The sequence below is a fragment of the Sus scrofa genome, chromosome 3 (genome assembly GCF_054392235.1).
Source record: "Sus scrofa isolate SSC_HxYL_T2T_F1_AM1 chromosome 3, Sscrofa_HxYL_maternal_Yorkshire_Landrace_v2.0, whole genome shotgun sequence".
In the NCBI taxonomy this organism is placed as follows: Eukaryota; Metazoa; Chordata; class Mammalia; order Artiodactyla; family Suidae; genus Sus; species Sus scrofa.
In genome coordinates this window covers 68,651,522-68,668,951 of record NC_139385.1, presented here as the reverse complement: position 1 = coordinate 68,668,951, position 17,430 = coordinate 68,651,522, and the positions used below count along the sequence as shown (strand labels likewise).

The 17,430-nt window shown below is 60.5% G+C and overlaps 2 protein-coding genes across 23 annotated transcripts in view; both read right to left on the bottom strand.

Moving 5' to 3' along the window:
* Positions 1–456: 456 nt before the first annotated feature.
* SEMA4C (semaphorin 4C) lies at positions 457–10,647 on the bottom strand. Of its 11 annotated transcripts, none has more exons than XM_021087262.2 (15): positions 10,121–10,647; positions 7,516–7,661; positions 6,001–6,149; positions 5,636–5,698; positions 5,361–5,459; positions 5,192–5,288; positions 4,969–5,085; positions 4,712–4,863; positions 4,450–4,625; positions 4,002–4,146; positions 3,685–3,907; positions 3,461–3,573; positions 2,424–2,584; positions 2,275–2,345; positions 457–2,139 (listed from the first exon to the last, which is right to left on the bottom strand). In XM_021087262.2, exons 2-15 carry the CDS (start codon positions 7,622–7,624, stop codon positions 1,310–1,312), a joined length of 2,505 nt encoding a protein of 834 aa, XP_020942921.1. In that variant the 5' UTR covers positions 7,625–7,661; positions 10,121–10,647; the 3' UTR covers positions 457–1,309. The 11 variants fall into 11 exon arrangements, with proteins under 11 accessions (XP_020942921.1, XP_084874804.1, XP_013851425.1 ...); XM_085018678.1 differs by having other exon boundaries at positions 2,424–2,581; XM_013995971.3 differs by lacking the exon at positions 10,121–10,647 and adding an exon at positions 9,642–9,848 and having other exon boundaries at positions 7,516–7,664.
* A 3,856-nt stretch (positions 10,648–14,503) lies between these two features.
* FAM178B (family with sequence similarity 178 member B) overlaps positions 14,504–17,430 on the bottom strand; it is a 102,573-nt gene continuing 99,646 nt past the window's right edge. For 9 of the 12 annotated variants that reach the window (XM_085018701.1, XM_085018703.1, XM_085018705.1 and 6 more), the window contains 3 exons: positions 16,998–17,075; positions 16,540–16,692; positions 14,912–15,283 (listed from right to left, as the gene is read on the bottom strand). In XM_085018701.1, the coding sequence (XP_084874827.1) occupies positions 15,251–15,283; positions 16,540–16,692; positions 16,998–17,075 (264 nt within the window). In that variant the 3' untranslated portion in view covers positions 14,912–15,250. Of the gene's footprint in view, positions 15,284–16,539; positions 16,693–16,997; positions 17,076–17,430 lie in introns of all 12 variants that reach the window. The other 3 variants (XM_085018700.1, XM_085018702.1, XM_085018711.1) reach the window with 1 other exon arrangement.

Below are 17,430 nucleotides of genomic sequence, written 5' to 3'. Positions count from 1 at the left end.
CTAGCATTCCCCAAGTGTAGGGCTCGAAGTAATCTCTCCTGCCCCAAGCTGGCTGGGAGCCTCACCCTCGCACAAGCTAGTCCACACAACCTTAAACTGCTTCTAGAAAGTTCCCCTCCTCCCACCCTCACTCCCACTTCCCCCTCCCAGAGTTCTGGGAGGCCAGGCCCCTCCTCCCCTCCTGCCCTGACTTCTCCCTATGGCCAGAAGCCAAGGCTGGCTCCCCAGAGGCTGTGGCCCTGGTCTGGTGCCCAGTCTGAGCCACCACTGTGGGAAAACACTGGAGCCTGGGCTCTCCCTGCTCCAGAGAGGGGCACCAGCAGGAAGGGACCACTGAAGGGGCAGCCACCCCTGGACTGGGCGTGGGGACAGTCCAGCCTCCCTCTTGGCACCCAAGTTTTATTTTTTTTTAATTTTTATTTTAACCTGAATGTCTTATCTCCATGACAGGAACAGTTTCATTATCGCCATTTTATTTGTCAATATAAAAATACTCAAATATTTACAACAAATAAATACGTGGGGACACAATAAGTTACACTGTCAGGAGCCCTCCTCCTAGGGCTGGGAGAGGATACACCCTCCACAGCATGCCCACCCTCTCTCCTCCCCCCTCCCCCCATACCCTTCCCCAGCCCCATCACGGAGGACAAGTAGGAAACACCACAGAACGCCAGGGCCAAGGGGGCGGCCCCTCCCACCCTTCCCCCAAACACACAGGAGGCTCCATCTCCCTCCCCCCACCCTGAAAACATTCACAGCCCTGGGAGCAGGACCCGGCCCACCCCAGAGCCCTGTGCTCCCCCAAAGGGGCACAGCACCCTGCCCCACCCACCCCCATATGTACATGGCTGGCCCGCACGGGGGACAGGTGGGGGTAGGAGAAGCAAAGTGATACAACCCCTTCCCCTTCATAGCTCCAATGACCCACCAGGACCACCCCACACCAAGGGAAGACTCGACAGAAACAGGAGGACTATGTCGCACACGCACACATGCACACACCCACACACACGTATATACACAAGCACACCCATGTCTCCAACTTCTGCCTTGAAACATTTTGGCTGCTGGGGTCCCATGCGTCCGTGATTCACAGCCCCTCACAGAGGAGGAAGGTGCCTTCTGTGAGGCTGGTGCCCTGGTGAGCCACACCAAGTGGCAGTGCCCATGCTGACAGAGCAGGTCCTCATGGCCGGGCGGTGGCAGGCAGGTGCCCGCGCCATGTCCCTGAGGTAGCTGGTGCCTGTGCAAAAGTGGGAGCACACCTCCCGCGCCATCGCCGCCGCTGCTGCGTGGAGGGGTCCCCTCATACTGAGGACTCCTCGGGGTTGGAGTCCGGCAGCGGCTGGCGCTGCTGCAGCTTGCGCCTCAGTTCATCAGCCAGCTCGGGCAGGGGGTGCCCGAGGCCGCCCCGGTCCTCCCCTCCTAGCTGCAAGCGCACATAACCATTGGCATTGGAGTTCCGCCCGCCCCCCAGGTGGAGCCGGGTTGGAGAAGGCAGGGGCTGGCCGGGGATGCCAGGGGGCGGGGACGGTGGCCCCCCACCGGCCTGGCACCGGGCGTGGCCAGGCACGATCTTGAGGGAGCCGTCTGAGTAGTAGTAGCCCACAGGGTCCCAGAGTTTCTCATCTGTCTCGGGCCCGGGCCGGAACGGGGGGCTGGTGGGCTCCTTGGGCAGCTCCAGAGGGTACACCAGGGTCCTCTCTGCAGCCTTGGCACCTTTCTCCAGCTCCTCCCGCAGCCGCCGGCGCAGCGACAGAACCAGCAGCAGCAGCACCAGGCACACAGCGCCCAGGGCCACTACAGCCAGCCATACTAGGCCCAGGTTCTCCAGGGGGGCCCGGGCCTCCAGCGTCACTGACGGGCCTGCCACCACCGCCACCAGGTAGCCTTCAGCAGCCAGCCGTGCCCCCTGCTCCTCGGAGAAGCAGTGGTAGGCCCCGGCGTGGCGGGGCTGGGCAGCCATCACCACCAGGGCCTGCAGCCGGGCGTCATAGAGGAAGGAGCCGGGCTGCTCCGCAGGCAGGTCCCGGCCCCCAAAGGTCCAGCGGGCGTGGGCAAGGTTGGAGGAGAGGCGGCAGGGCAGCACCAGGTCAGTGCCTGCCACCACCGTGATGTTTTTAGGTGTGAGCCTGACTGCAGCGGCAAAGAAAGCAGAGCAGAGAGTGAGTGCAGGAAACTCAGGGCCGGGGTGGGGTGGGGGGAGTGGGGGGCGTGCAGGCACTTCAGCCAAGCCCCCCCACCCCAAGGGGGACTAAAAAGATAGCTCACCTTTCTTACTGCCCCGGAAGTTACAAATACTCGAGGTGTCTGAGACCGTCACGTGCTGGATCAGCAGGGATCTGGTGGGGGAAGCAGAGGCCGTCAGTGTCCTGGCTGCAGCTCCCCCCAGCCCCAGGGCCCAGCAGAGCCCCACGCACCCTGAGTGGCCACCCACGGCCACGCAGCGGCTGGTGTTGACGCTCCAGGCGCAGTAGGGGTCCCGAGCCAGCACGCAGTCAGCACAGGAGCGGTACTTGACGCAGTCGGCCAGGGGCAGCTGCACCAGCTGGGAGCGGGAGCCCGCAAAGAGCAGCTTCTGCTGGAGAAACACAGGAGGGAGGCTGAGCGGGGCAGACACAGCTAGGACCCTTGCTGGGGACACAAGGGCAAAAGTTGCCCCAGGGAGGAGAGGGTGGTGCCCACATCCTGAGGAGGGAAATCTGAGGACCAAGAACAGGCAGAGGGCTTACTGTAAGCCAGCCACAATCCTAAGCACCTTACGGGTGTGACCTTCTTAGAGCAGAATGGCGGACCTGGGAGGCCAAGAAGTGTAATGCACTCACACACACACACACACAAAACTCCAGGAAAGTATAAATAGCGCAGGAAGCACAGTTTCCGCAGGGCCAGTCAGCCTCACAATAGCACCAGCAGAGCATGAGGCCTTTTCCTCTGTTTGAGGGGCGATGGTCAATTCCGTGTGTTTCTTCGACCATGGACTTTCTGCCATTTTTCCGTGTTCTGGGGAACAATTTGAGCCACCAGAGTTGTTGAAAGGCGAGCAGACAGAAGCCCCCCAAGTATGGTAGAAGAGAGCGGAGCATATGGGGAAGCTGCAGCAGCACTTCAGGGTCCAGACTGGCGGGAAAGGGGCCATCACGTCATGAAGCAAGGCAGCCTGAGGCCTGGCCAGTAGGGGCGCCATCAGAGAAGAGGCCATGAGTAGCAGAGGCCTGGTGCAACCCCAAGGGGTCTGAGGGCACTGGGTGCAGGTGCCGAGGACCCGTCCTGGGAACGCAGCCCCGTGGGGACCAGGCCAGATATAGAGCCTAATGCCTGCAGGGCCCAGATTCCATCAGCACTCATTCCTGGGACTTGCCTGAGCATCTCCCCACCCCTGTACAGGCCACGCACACGACTGGGGAAGGTGTGGGGACAGTGGGGTGGGGTGGGGAGGGGGGGCACTGCTTACTACCTTGCTCTGTGACAGGACCAGGCTTTCCACAGGCTCCTGGTCAAACACCTGCAGCTCTTCAATCAGGTGGACCCAGGGTCCCAGGCTCACAGCCTTGAGCACCCAGCCGTCTCCTGTGGGGGGTGGGGAGGACAGGTATTAAAGAAAGGGCACGAGGGTCCCAGGGTGACTCTGGACCTCCCTGCCTCGGGCACACAGACCTTCAACCGTGCCCGTGTGCCTACCTGTGCCAATGAACAGCACTGTATAGGTGGCTCCATCAAGCCCCACCACCCGGTCAGCCACCAGATGGGTGAAGTTTGTGTCCTTCTTCACCAGCAGGGGCCGGCCCCACCGGGGGTCCACCTGCTCCTCCATCAGCGGGTGCTTCTTGATGAAGTTGAGGGTGTTGTCAGGCAGCTCCAGGGAACTGGTGTAGCCGTGGCGTCGGTGCCAGTTGTTGATGCACTGGGGGCGGGGTGGGGGTGGGGATAGCTGTCAGCCTGGTGGGAATGGCCGTGGAGCCGAGGGCACCAGGGCATCCCCGCCCCAGACGACTCACTGAGCCGGGCCGCGGGCTGGGCACTGGGTCAGTATAGCGGCCCCACTTCTGGGCTTGCTCGTGGTACTCCTTGTAGGGCCCCTCGAACACCCTCTGGATCTCTTCCAACTGGTACTCGCAGACTGCTGACAGGTCCACGTCCCCCCTGTCACAGCGAGGGAGGGACCCCAAGGGTCAAGGCCTGGTACCCACTTTAACCACAGCCCAGGGCATGTGGCAGGAAGGCAGGGCCCAAGCACAAGAAGGTCATGGGCACGCCTGATGAGATGGCAGCTCAAAGTGCCACTGGGGATGTGGCCGGGCCCACCACCCACGGAGGGGCTTTGAAAAGGGGCAGGTGCCCAATTTCCTCCCAACTGACCTGAACCTCCCACCGAGGCCGGCCCCAAAAGCTATCCCTAACCTGCAAACCCGCTCCTCCCCCTCCCCAGACTCCCGACCAACTCACCACCGTGCCCGAAAAACCCCAAAGAAGGTGGTGTTATGCCAAGAGGCGTCCAGCAGGGTGTGCAGTGCCTGCAGCTGGTTGAAGTAGAGCTGCCAGTCAGGGGCGGAGCACACCAGCCGTGCCTTTAGGAACGTGGTCCACTTTCTCTGCAGCGTCCGCGCGCCCCCCACATCACCCTGGCAGATGGCGAAGGGACACTGCTGGTCAGCCCCGCCCAGCAGATGGGCTCCCGGGGCGGCCCACCTCAGGGCTCTGTGTGTACCTTGCAGACGCGGGCCACGCGAGCCACCACCTGCTCGGCATAGCAGTCATACTCCACAGCGCGCTCACTGAAGAAGAAGTAGACCTTGTCATCGTCCCCCGTGAAGCTGCCCACGCTCTCCGGGACATAGGCCGAACCTACAAAATGAGGTTCTGCGGGCGGGCGGGGGAGGAGGGTGAGCCGGGGCACTGAAACCCTCGCGACGCCTTCCCCCCAGCGCAAGCACCCCTGCTGGCCCGCCAGCTCCTGGGGCTCACCGTTGAGCCAGAAGGCCAAGTACTCTGTCTTCATGGCGTGGTGGGGCCCCATGTTCCGCAGGATGACAGGCTCCGTGCCCAGGAAGTTATTGAACGTGGCCGAGTAGAGCTCCCCGTCTGGGGGAGACAGAAGGTCAGCCCACACGCAGAGGCACTCAGGCCATGTGGCCCCAGAGCGGGATCAAGCCCTGGGGGACCCCCAACCTTCAGGACAGCCACTCACCCACAAGGAGGCCAGTGTGGCCCTTAGCTGGGTCATAGGGACACTTCCCCTTGCCGTCCTCAAACTCTCCACGCTCCAAAGTGAAGGTGAGCATGTCCTAGGGGCAGGGAAAGGGCGATGAGAAAGGGCTGGGGAAGGGCCTGAGGGGCTGGGGCGGAGGGGCACTCACGATGTAGGTGCACTTGGGCTGGAAGGCGTAGGTACCGCAGACGTACAGGTGGGATGTGTTATACGGCTGCAGGAAGCGGATGAAGTTGAAACACTCCGTCTGGGGAGATAAGAGTTTACGCTATAGGCTTTCACTGCGTACACAGATAAAGGATGAGAACCTGGACACAGGGACACAAGGACCCAGACCAGCACTGGGGCAGAGCGGGCTCTGGGCAGAGAGTATGTACCATTCCCCACCACCCCCACACCCCTCGGGGCGTCGAGAGCACCCACCTGGTTACTCTTCCCTTTCTGGATACACTCGGCCTTCTTCTCAGCTGGGGCCTCCCATGAGATCTGGGAACAGGGAGGGGGGCAAGTCAGCAGCGTCCCAGGGACATACTGAGCATGTGCCACAAGCACGGCCTGTAGCAGCAACACAGGGACACCAAGTGAGAATACGTGGTCCCTATTCTCTGGGAGCTTACTCCAGTGGAAGACAGAAGTCCCAGCTGCGCAAATGCAGCTGAAGCAGTAAGCACTGCAGGTGAAGAGAAGGGGTGCGGGCTTTCAAGCTGAGGGGAACAGCCTACGTGAAGCCCTCGGGTATTCGCCGCCCCCCACCCCCACCCCATGCCTCCCACTCCCCCACCTCTCACCACTCCCTGCAGCTCCAGAGCCTCCACACTGAAGGCAAACAGGGCCTCCCGCGCCCCCACATACAGAAGCCCGGTCTGCTCGGTCAGAGTCAGTGTCAGGAAGTCCTGGATGCCCGTCTGGGAGAAGCGCCGCACCACTGTGGCCAGCTCTGCGGGGACAAGGCGGGGGTGAGCAGGGCTCTGGGGCAGCAGACCTTCCCTCAAATCAGGCTTCCTCAATGTGGTGGTCACCCCGTTCCCCACATTGGAGCCAGCACACCACAAGCAGATGCCAGCCGGGCTCCCTGACAGGCAATAAAGGGCCTTTACTGAATAGGCTTTTGGCTCTAACAGCTCCACCCAGGCCTCCCTGGCAGTTCCCAGCCGGGAAGGAGGCAAATCTGGGCTGGTGAGAAGGAAGGAAGGCGCTCTCAGCCACCGCTTCCGGCCAGAGGAAGCCATTAGGCTGGTGGCTCTCACCCTCAGGGTCAGCAGCACCTCCGGCTGCAGAGCTGGGCACCCCCACCCTCACCCTGGCCTCCTCAGCTGCTGCTTCCTTCTTTGCTCTGCTGCCCGAGGCCCTCCTTAAGGGCCAGCTAGGCACTGGCCCCTAATCCAGCAGGACAGAACGGACAGAAGCTGTAGGTGCTCCTTATCTTAGGAAATCTTTTCCTCTAGTGAGACCCAAATCCAGGCTGCTAGAGATCCAAGCAGAGCTAGCCATGGACCAGGAGGGATGGCAGGAGATGGAATCAGGCTGGGAGGCCAGGGGAAAGCAGAGGTGGGGACCAGAGGCCCTCGGGGCTGGGAAGCCCTGCTGCCACCCACCATGCAGGGCACCAGGACATCGCAACATTCACCGGATTCCCACGTCAGTCCCCCAAGTAGCCAGCGACCTGTCCTCAGGGTCCCCCTAAACCAGCCTTAGTCTTTAGAGCCAGCAATGGGGCCAGACATAGGCTGGCCAGGGAGGGCTTCGTTAGCACCAAGAGGAGCCTGTGGGAGGTGAGCTCATCCAGGTCCCCAGAGTGCATGGATGATACAAACACCTGACATCACCTCTGCATACAGGTGTGTGCGCATCCAGGGCCGCCAGACAGCCTGAGTGTCAGAGTAGCAGAGCAGATCTATCAGGGTTGCTAAGAGGGCTCCTGGGGGCAGAGAGTTAGAAAGACTTTGGTGCGGAGGGCAGGATGGGGGTGGGGGGACACCCTCTGTTTCATACCTATCCTGGCTCTCAGTGCTAGTGATGCTTTTAGAAGTGAGGCACAGGGAGAGCGATGCAAGATGGGCGCTCTCTCTCGCATAACAGGGGCAGCTTAAGTGTCAGGAGAGGTACCCCAGGGCCTGGCCTGGATTCCCAGTTCTGGGTCCCTGACACCTCTCTCATTTCTTAGAAAGCTGTGTCACATACATCAGTAGGCCTTGAGTCCAACTGCAGAATAAATCTGACACATTCTAGAGAACAATTCCTTAGCACACCCTTCCCCCTGCAGTCCCTCCTGGCCCCCCGCGTGCCACCCTCCAGGCACTCACCCCCAGAAGAGACCGTCTTCCGGGGCACCAGGTTCCACCACACCTCAGCCTCAATGCCCAGGCCCCACAGCCCCACTGCCAGCAGCCAGAAAGCCCAGTGCGGGGCCATGGCACACGCCCCACCTCTAAGCTCCAGGCCAGCTGCCCTGCTGGGGGAAAAGAAAGGGTCAGAATCACAGCCAGAGAAAACAGACCGAAGGGGGCCCACACAAGCCATGCCAGGAGGCACTGACTGGACCGAAGATCTGATCAGGCCTCTCCAGGACTTCCTCCTCCATTGCCCCAGAGCTTGGAGCACAGACCCAGCCCACGCCCACACCTGGGTTCAGCCACCACAGCCTTCAAAGGACCATGGGGTCTCCCTGAGGAGAACGGGTGAGCTGAGTCAGCTGGAAGAGTGGACACCGGAGAAAGGCCGGCCTCCTAGCCCTCCCCCACTCCTCCACAGGAAGTTGTTTAAGAAAATAAAAAGGGGACCCCCCCCTTCCCCCACCCAGGCCTGACAGATTGTAAGGATTTCTTAAAATAACCTCTGGAAGCAGTACCTACACGGGCTCCAGCCAGCCCCAAGACCTATTCTGAGGCACAAACCCCTTAGCAGGGGGATGAGTGTGTAGTGGGGTGGTGGTGGGAAAGGCCCTCCAGGGAGGACTCGGTGCCTCGGGCAAGCGGGGGTCCAGGCGCCAGTCCCTCCCCTCCCCCAGCGCAGACAATGGCCAGGCAGAGCCCCCAGCCCCTTTCCACATCACAGGGCTGAAGTGGGGCCTGGAGCTGGTGGGGCCCCGCTTCCCAAGGCCCCTTTGTTGCCCACGAAGGGAGGCAGGAAGTGGGTGGGATGGGCGTGGAAATGACCGGGGCCTCATCCTGTTCCTCGCACTGCCTCCTAGATAGAAGACACCAGCCCTCAGGCTGAGGGGCGACGGGACAACAGAGCCAGCTCTGGTCTCATCAGGGATCTCCCGGCGGCGCTTTCAGGCGGGGGCGGGGGGGGGGGCGGTGAAGACCGGGTGGATAGGGCCACGGGGGTTCCTCCCGGACCGCGGGAGGCTCCTCGAGTAGGGCCGGCGCGCCTGCTGTGCTACCCGTCGTCTGATGAACCTTCCCAACTCAGGGATTGCGCCCCCCGGACCCCAGCCAGGGCAGGCCATCTGGATTAATTTCCACTGCTCCAGCCCTGCAATGCTGGCCACAGAGACACTGAAGCTACGGATGTGCTCACCCAAAAACAAAAGGTCCCCGCCAAGACTCGGTCCCCGGTCGCCCCTCACCCCGTTCTCCCCTCCCCCAGCTCCGGGGATTTGAATGCAAACAAAGCGGCGGCGCTGGGAGCGTGGCGGTGCCCGGGCTATGGACGCCCCCTGTCGGCCCAGTACCCCAGCGCGGGAAGGGCGGGCGACCTGGGATGCGTTCACCCCCTGAACCAGTCCCCCAACACACCCCCAGCCCTCCCTCGGCCCCTTACCCAGGCCCGAATCGGACCCCGCGGCGCACTCCGATGCTCTGCTCGCACAGTGGTGCCCCTGCTCCCAGCTCCTCCCAGAGCGGGGGAAACGGGCAGCCTTGCGGTGCGGGGGTGGAGGGGTGCAGGATCCCGGCCTCGCGCCCCCGACCCTTGCCCACCCCGAGCGGCGGGCCGTGGATGGCACCCCCGCGGCTGCAAGGCGAGCGCTCCAGCCTTTCCAGGACAGCCCGCCTCCCCAGCGGAGCGGAGCGGGCGGGAGGCTGGGGGGCCGCGGCAGGGAAATCCGATCCCACAACATCGGCCTCCGTCCAAGCCCGCCCCAAACTTTCCGTCGGAGGTGGCAAAGCCGGGGGCAGTTCGGGGACCTGGAGAAGATCCCGGCCTCGGACCGGACAGCACGGGGGACCCCCGCTCCCCATGACCAGTCCGCGCTTCCGGACCCTGTAGCGAAGGGAATAGCTTGCCCCGCTTACGAGCCCCCGCGAGGCAGCCCGCGGGGGGCGTAAGAAGGCACTCGGGCGGACAGTTGTCCCTGCCGCCGCCCCTCCCTGCGCCCCCAGACCCTGTCCCTCGCGCGTGCAGGCCGCCCCCTCCCGAGTCGGCGGACAAAGCAGCGGGCCGGAGCCCCTTAGCCCCGGCCCCGGGCAACCCCGGCCTCACTCACCTCTTCTTCGCGGCTGGAATCCCTGGGCGCCGCCCTCGCGTTCGGCTCCGACCACGGTCCGCCCCTGCCCGCGCGCCGCCGCCCGCCCGCGCGCGCCCGCCCGCCCTGCTCCGCTGCCCGGCTGCCACCGCCCCTCGGCCCGGCTCGGCTCGGCGCCCCTGGGCTCGGGCTCCCCGCGCCACCGCGGCGGGCGCCGGCTCTTTCTCCCCGGCTGCCGCCGCTCTCCGTCCCCTCCCCCCTGACGTCAAACAGGGTGGGGGGGGTCGGCGGAGGCCGGGGGCGGGACGCGAAGGCCCGCCCCGAGGGGGGCTGTGACCCGCCGCGACCCGCACGCCTCGCCGCTCCCCGTCCGGTGGCTCGGACCCCCGCCCCTCCCGGTGCCCTGCGGCCCAGCGCCTTGTAGTCATGATCTGCGCCACCGCGCGGGGAGGTGGGACAGAGGAGGGACTCCGGGCCCTGGCAAGGGGAATCGGACTTACCCGGTCTTTCCGAAGTGTCCCCTAAGGCCAACCGCTCGGGCTGGGCGACCTGGATCGGGAATGGGGCTAAGGCGCTCCCTACGCTATGGTTACAGGAACGAAGGCAGGCGAGCCACCTCGAGGCGTGTATCCGAGGCTTCTCTTCGGGGCGGCCCAGAGTGGTCTTATTTGGACCCCCAATTCTGCATCGTTTCTTGGCTTGACGCCTGACCCCTGGGATCAGACTGGATCGGGCCTCACCAGCCAGGAAGACCCCCGAGCCTCCCTCGAGCTTCTGCCTGTTGTTTCTCACGCTCCAGGCAAAGGGTCCCACTCAGCGCCCCTTGCCTGACTCCGGCAAGGATAAACCCCGGCTCCTGTTGCACAGAGCCTACCCTCAGGAAATGACTCCTCTGGTGCCACTGGAAGGCTGAATAACAAGTGACATGAACCCTGATGTTCAGATGAAAGGGGTTGAGGGGAGCCAGCTGGAGAACTACCACTCTCAGAACCGCCAGCCTCCGCCCACAGCCGCTCCTAGAAGTAACTTGTAGCTCTGGTCTCCTGGGTGGTGCTAGGGTGTCTTTGCCAGCTGGTCCTCCAAGCTGGACAAGTGGACAGAGGAACCCCAGGGAGGCCACCTCATGGGGACCCAAAGACAGATGCCACCTCCTGTCTAGGGCCAAAGGGCAGAAGTGAAGAGACTGGAGGCAGAAAAGCTTCCTGGTAACATTAAGCCCTGTGCAGTCCTGTAGGGGAGGGACACTTTAGGGCCCCGTCAGCAGATTTGGATTATAAATCAGTCCTGGACAGGGGCTTTTGTTCTGGGTTAAAACTTGGCATCTGAAAAGTGGAGGCCAGAAGACCAGTGGAGATAATTGGGGAAAGCAGCCCAGTTTGGATTCAGTAACAATTGGGTCTTTGCTAGTATACATAAAGATCCCTTCTCCCGTGCTGGCCAAAGCCACATTTCCCAGTTCCTCTCCACCAGAAAAACAGCTGGTGGCCTTGGAGATGCTGGAGATAGGGGACAAGCCAGTTAATTAGCATGGGGTGGGTGGCAGGGAGGGAGAAGATGGGTGACACAAACACACACATACTCCACTTGTGGTCCAAGTTAGACCCTGTCTATCTAAGCGGCAGTAAACTGATAGGTAGAAACCCCTCACATTTGTTCTGTGCTTTAGAGTCAGCAACATTTTACCCTCATCAACACCCTTTATAAAGTAGGTATTGTTTCTCTCATTTTATAGATAAAATGAGTCTCAGAAAGGTTAAGCAACCTGTCCAAAGTCACACAGATAATTACCAAGGTCGGAATATTAAATCAGGCCTTGGGATTCCTGATTCTGTCTTTCTGATAAGTTGATCAGTCATTCTGACAACTTTTAGGCACCAAACCCTCCTCTCCCTGCTATTTTGCCTCAGTTTCACCCCCACCCACCCCTAGGGATGAGGGTTACCAGGCTGAGACCTGAGCTCCTGGCCCCACTTGCAAGACGGCCCCAGTGGAAAGTCTCAGGAGGTGGTTTGGTTTCACTGGCAGGGACCATCTCTTATACCTCAAGGCAGACTTCTCCCTTCCTGCTAACAGACTCCAGAGCCCTTCCCTCCCAAACGCTCCTCAAAAATGAGGCTGCAGTTCCTGAGCTCTCCTTCTCTACCTTCGCTCATTTCCTGCTGTATTCTGTTCCTTTCCAGCACAGGCCTTTTCCATGGGTGGGTGAGCAGGGTATATAGTTTCCTGCATGTCTACTTGCTCATTATTCATACTTTTTTTTTTTTTTTTTTGTCTTTTTGCCTTTTCTAGGGCTGCTCCCGTGGCATATGGAGATTCCCAGGCTAGAGGTCAAATCGGAGATGTAGCCACTGGCCTATGCCAGAGCCACAGCAACGCAGGATCTGAGCCGCGTCTGCAACCTACACCACAGCTCACAGCAATGCTGGATCCTTAACCCACTGAGCAAGGGCAGGGATGGAACCTGCAACCTCATGGTTCCTAGTCGGATTCATTAACCACTGAGCCACGAAGGGAACTCCGTGATTCATACTTTTATATAAAAGCACAACTGTCAAAAATGAGGACTTATGGGCCTTAAATTAAGGGGAAAAAAAAATTACTGGAGTTCCCATCATGGCGCACCAGAAACAAATCTGACTAGGAACCATGAGGTTGTGGGTTCGATCCTAGCCCTGCTCAGTGGGTTAAGGGATCTGGCATTGCTGTGAGCTGTGGTGTAGGTCACAGACACAGCTCGGATGTGCTGTGGCGTGGGCCAGTGGCTACAGCTCCAATTAGACCCCTAGCCTGGGAACCTCCATATGCCGTGGGTTCAGCCCTGAAAGGACCAAAAAAAAAAAAAAATTTACTAATACCGAAAAAAAGTCTCAGGTAACTATCAAGTCTCTCAGAGTCTGTCGGCATGTTCTATGGAAGGTACCTACATTTCAGGCCTTAGGCCTTGAGAGACTGTCAGACTTTCTCCATTTATTCAACCCTTGGTGGGCAAGTCAAGAAAAGGCAGATGTGCTACATCTGAGTTTTTCTAAGGATCCACTGGCAACTCAGGCCAGGGCCCTAGAGATGGACCCAAGAGTCTTATCTGGAAAGCAAGGCTACCCGTCACCCCCACACTTGGTCAAGGGGCCCCTCCCTGGAGCTCCTTCCACTCCAGCTCTCCCGAGGCTGCTTCCTGACAGAAGCTGGGCCCAGGGTTCACAGCAGACTTCTCCAGTCAACACCTCCTGGCCAACTTCCAAGGGAGCCAGGACCTGCAGTTAACATACGGAGGAGGAAATGAGAAAGCCTGGGTCAGCTACCCTTCAGGGATCTTTCTGATGATCTGGGGACTGAGGTGACGGGGACATAGGAAAAGGACTTCCTCTCTCCACTTCCTCCTAAAGGAGAGTTATCAAAGCTGTCCACCTGGGAAGCCTTTCCCTTCCAGCCCCTCCCTGCCACCATCACCAAAGGAAGCAGGAAAACATCCGTCACCACAGCCCCGGATGCTGCTTTTCTAGAGGCTTCCATCAGGATATCCCGCAGCCCTTTCCCAGGGGCTTAGGAGTCTGGAAAGGGCAAGAGGCAAAGGTGCCAGCACCACCCCGAATTCTTGGCCTAGAGGAGGGGGACTCTAAGTGACCCCAGCCTGGTTTTAGAAGATCTGGTCAGCTCCCAGCTGGTTCCAGAAAAGGGCCCATTACACGTCCCAGGGGAAATCACACGCCCTTGGGTGACCTCAAAGTGCACACCTCTGCTCAGGTTACGGCTTGGTCTCTGGAGGGACTGAGCTGTCACCAGCACCTCCTCTCTCCTTGGTATCTATTTCTCTCTTGGGGACCAGGGTTTGGGGAGCAGGGGAGAAGGGGGCAGTGCACAAGCAGCAGCCTGGGAGGAGGGTTCCAAACGCTGACATTGATGAGCTGCTCACAAGCTTTCTCAGAGCCAAGTAGGGACAGCTTCAAGCACTGGGAACTCCCCGGTTCTGCCTCTTAGGCCTCCCTACTCCCTCTCTGCCCTTGGCAGCGAGAACAAAGAAGGGAAGTTTCAAAGGTGATTTCCAGGTTTCCAGAGCAAACCGAATAGCTGAGGATGAACCGTCAGGACATGTGGTGTCAGAAGCAAGGACAGCCCTGAGGGAGGGTGTAGGTGGCTCCCCACAGCCCCTGCTCTTTCATAGGAGGACCCCAGGCCTACCTGGGGTCCCCAGGCCTACCACCAGGACCTCAGGGGTGGCCTGACCAGGGGGCCTGTGACACAGTCAGGAACTGAAACCAGAACTCCTCTCAAGCCACCTGGGCCTCTGAGCCTCCCTGGCGGAGTCCCTTCCACCTCTCACTTGGCGAAGACAGAGGGGTTCCTGTGCGGATCCCGGCACCCTGCCTGTGCTCCTGCTCTCTAACCTCAGCATTCTGGGGACCTGGTAAGGGCCTCCCTAACAGGCCCAGAAGTGATGGGCTACACACTGGGTCTGCAAATTGAGGCTCTCAACATTGGGGGAGCCTCTCTTCTATTCAGCCTGCCTTACCCTGACCCCTGTGGCATGAAAGGACAAGTAAACAGAGAAAGTCGCAAGCGCCAGCCACGGTGGAGCTCCACTGGGAGGCACTATGCCCGAGCTGAGGAGTGGGCACAGGCTGAGTAGGCAGGGCTCGTTCTCTGCTATTTCCTGTCTGCCCCTCGTGGCCCCTGCAAAACCCCGGCTCAGCCAGGAAGGGGCAGGAGGGGCCAGAGGCTAGCTACAGAGTCTCCGGGATGGAGGAGTGGGCAGAGAAAATGACCCCCAAGGACCTCCCGGGGATACTGGAGGCCCACTCACCTCTTACAGGGGGCAGGTCAGAGAGATCCAGCACCCTTTTAGGGAGTGGGCCTCACAAAACCCATCTTGGGGAAAGCAGAGGGAGAACAAAAGCAGTATTGGGAACTGCTTTTTGGCACTGCCCCAACTTCTAAGTCTGGGAGTTGATTTCAGGGCTCAACAATAAACTGAATTAAGTGTAATTACAGCTCCGATCCACCATCTCACTCCACAGATCTCCCCTAGCGGGGGTGGGGAGCGGGGAGTGGTCGCAGACTGGTACACACAGATGCTCCCCAGCCCTGCTCCCTGGGTGCCTGATAGCTTTCAGGCCCCCCACCTCCCAGGTTTACAAACAACCTTTGGCTGCAGGGGGTGGGACGGGGCAGGGCCTGAGACCCAGTCACGTGATTGTCAGAGGTGAGTCTTCTATAAAACACCAGCAGAGAAGTCAGGAAACTGGACGCTGGGCACCAGTCCTCAGTAAGGGATTGAAGGAACTCTTCGAAACCACTGATGCTGAAATGCGACTTTAGTGTGCATAAAGAACCCTCACAACGTGACACACACAGGGAGGTGGGAGGGAGAGGAGGGAGGCCATGGGGCCCCTGAAGGACCAGGGAAACCAGCACTTCAGAGACAAAGGCCTTGGGGAGAGGAGAGCTGGGAGGCGGGCTGGTCAGTGAGAGGCAGGACCCCTGCCCTGTGGCAGGGCTTGGGGGCAGCAGGGGAGGCGGCTGATGCTCCAGCCAACTGGCCCTCCTCTGGCTTCCATTCTTCACTCCTCCCATTTCCTGGGCCATGTCCACTTCAGCCAGAGCCTGGAGTGCTGAGCCACCCCTGCACTGCTCCATCAGCTGTCCTTCCAGGTGCTGAAGTACGGGGTCTGCGGCAAGGAGGGAAACCGGGTGTGATGGCCTGGGCCCGGTGGGGCCCACCACTGTGATGCTCCCTGATGCCCTGGCGTCTGCTGAGCATCTACGAAGGCCTCCTCTGTGTCGGGCGCTGAGCCACAAGGCTCCTGGGGCTCCTGGTCCAGGCAAGGACACCCACAGAGGTTCCCTCTACTTCCGGCCCGCAGGCTGGGAGCTGTGTGAGAGGAAGGTGGGCCCTTCCCCCGGCTAGGCCAGGCCACGAATCACTTTGCCTTCTTTTCATGACAAACACACTGCTTCCCACCAGAGAGAGTGTGATCTAGTTCCTTGGGGGTTGAGGGTGAGGTTTGCTCTCCAGCTTTCTCAGGGACTTGTGAAATCTGAGACCCAAGCCACAGCCTGTGGCCGATGTGTCAGCTCAAGTCAGAGGTTACAGGGGGAAGGACAAGCAGAGGAGAGTCTGAGGGAAGGCCAGCTGGGAGCCCAGGCGGAGAAAGAGCTCAAAGGAGATACAGCTCATCTCTATCCAGGGCTGGGGGCTCGGGGAGGGAGGGGCTGCTCATTGGTGGAAGAGATAGAGGCCAGCGGGGAGGCTGTCAGAGCAGGGCCTGGACTGCGCTTAAGTCTGCAGGCCCGCGAGTCAGGTTGGCTCTGCGCCCCAGTTCTGACATTTGCATGCTATGGCCTGTGTGATGCAGCAAGCTACAAAACTACTCAGTGGCTCTGGCTAGCCTGTTCATCTGTAAAATGGAATGATAACTATACCTGCCTGAGGGAGGGTTGTGTAGATTCATGTAGAAGAGGGTCTTTATCCAGTAATTATTAGCTATGAATATTATTACCCAGAGTGACTGAGGGAACCAAGGTTGTGGAGGTTGTTGCTACTAAAACTGGAGGGACCAGGGCAGCATGGGAGGGCAGCCTCAGGCCCACAGGACAAGTGGGCAGAGGGCAGATCTCTTCTGGTGCTCTTCCTGACACTGTGATGACAAAGTGTACCCTGGCCCAGGCTCTTCCCTCTTGGGGGTAAAGTTTTTCTGTACAACGAAGGAGTCAGCTTCTCTACCCCCCTCACCACCCCTGCCCTGGGCATCTGACTCTTGATGAGAAAACTGAAGGTCCTTGAGCACATCCTCCCCACCCCACCCCCACCCACCCCCATCTCCCAGCCAGGAGGGCAGCTGCAGTGGGGGTGGACACGCTGTGGGCTCTGGTCAGCCGCCTGCCCACCTCCCTCCCAAGCCTGGGGGCCAGCAGGGGGTACCACCTGGGGCTGGCAGTGGGCCAGCAGCTCCTGCCAGCGGATGTAGGTCTGGGTGGCCAAGTCCTTGAGTCTGGTCCAGTACATTGCCTGGGGGCTCTCCCGGATATGGGTGCTGATGTGACGGTCCAACTGCATGCACAGCAGCTGCAGCTCTCCCTGTAGAGGCGGGGGCAGAGGGCGGGAGGTGGGGGTAGGGGGGCAAGCCACAGGCCAGGTGCCACAGTTGGGGAGAGAAAGCAGAGGATGGAGCTGAGTGCTCAGAAGTGGGGCAGGAAAGGGAGGAGAGGCACAGGGCAACAGGGGCTGCTGGAGGCTGAGTACCCTGGGAAGGCCTGGTGGTACGAGGCAAGAGGGGCCAGACTCCCTCGACCGCTTCCTTCTCAGCCTCCCACCCTCTGCACTGCTGGCAGTGAGCTGGGCTCCAGCCCAGCAGCCCCAGCCCTACCTCTTGGGAGACTCACCCATCGGTCTGGAGTGATGTCCTGGCAGCTGACCACCACCCCCGCCAGGGTCAGGAGGCTGTGGCACAAGTAGCAGACCTGGAGGGAGGGGACAGCAAGACAGGCTTCCCTGAGTCCTTCAGCCAGCACTGGGCTTCCTGCCCAGTTTCTGGGGCAGCATCTACGAGGAGGGCTCCAGGCCCCACTCAGAACTCTCCCTATGAGTGATCGTCGTCCCCCGAAAAAAAGACATCTCTGCCATTCAGAAATCCAGTTCCCCAACCCCGTCCTGAGGGGTGAGACAGGACAAAGGCCAATTCCAGCTGGTAGGGGATAGCTTGGTTCCAGGGTGCCCCTGGACTCTGCTGGTGCCCCTTCATTTATAGACTTTGCAGGCTGTGCAGAGAAACCAAAGTATAGCAGCGCCCCAGGGAGACGCGAGGCTCTTGACGAA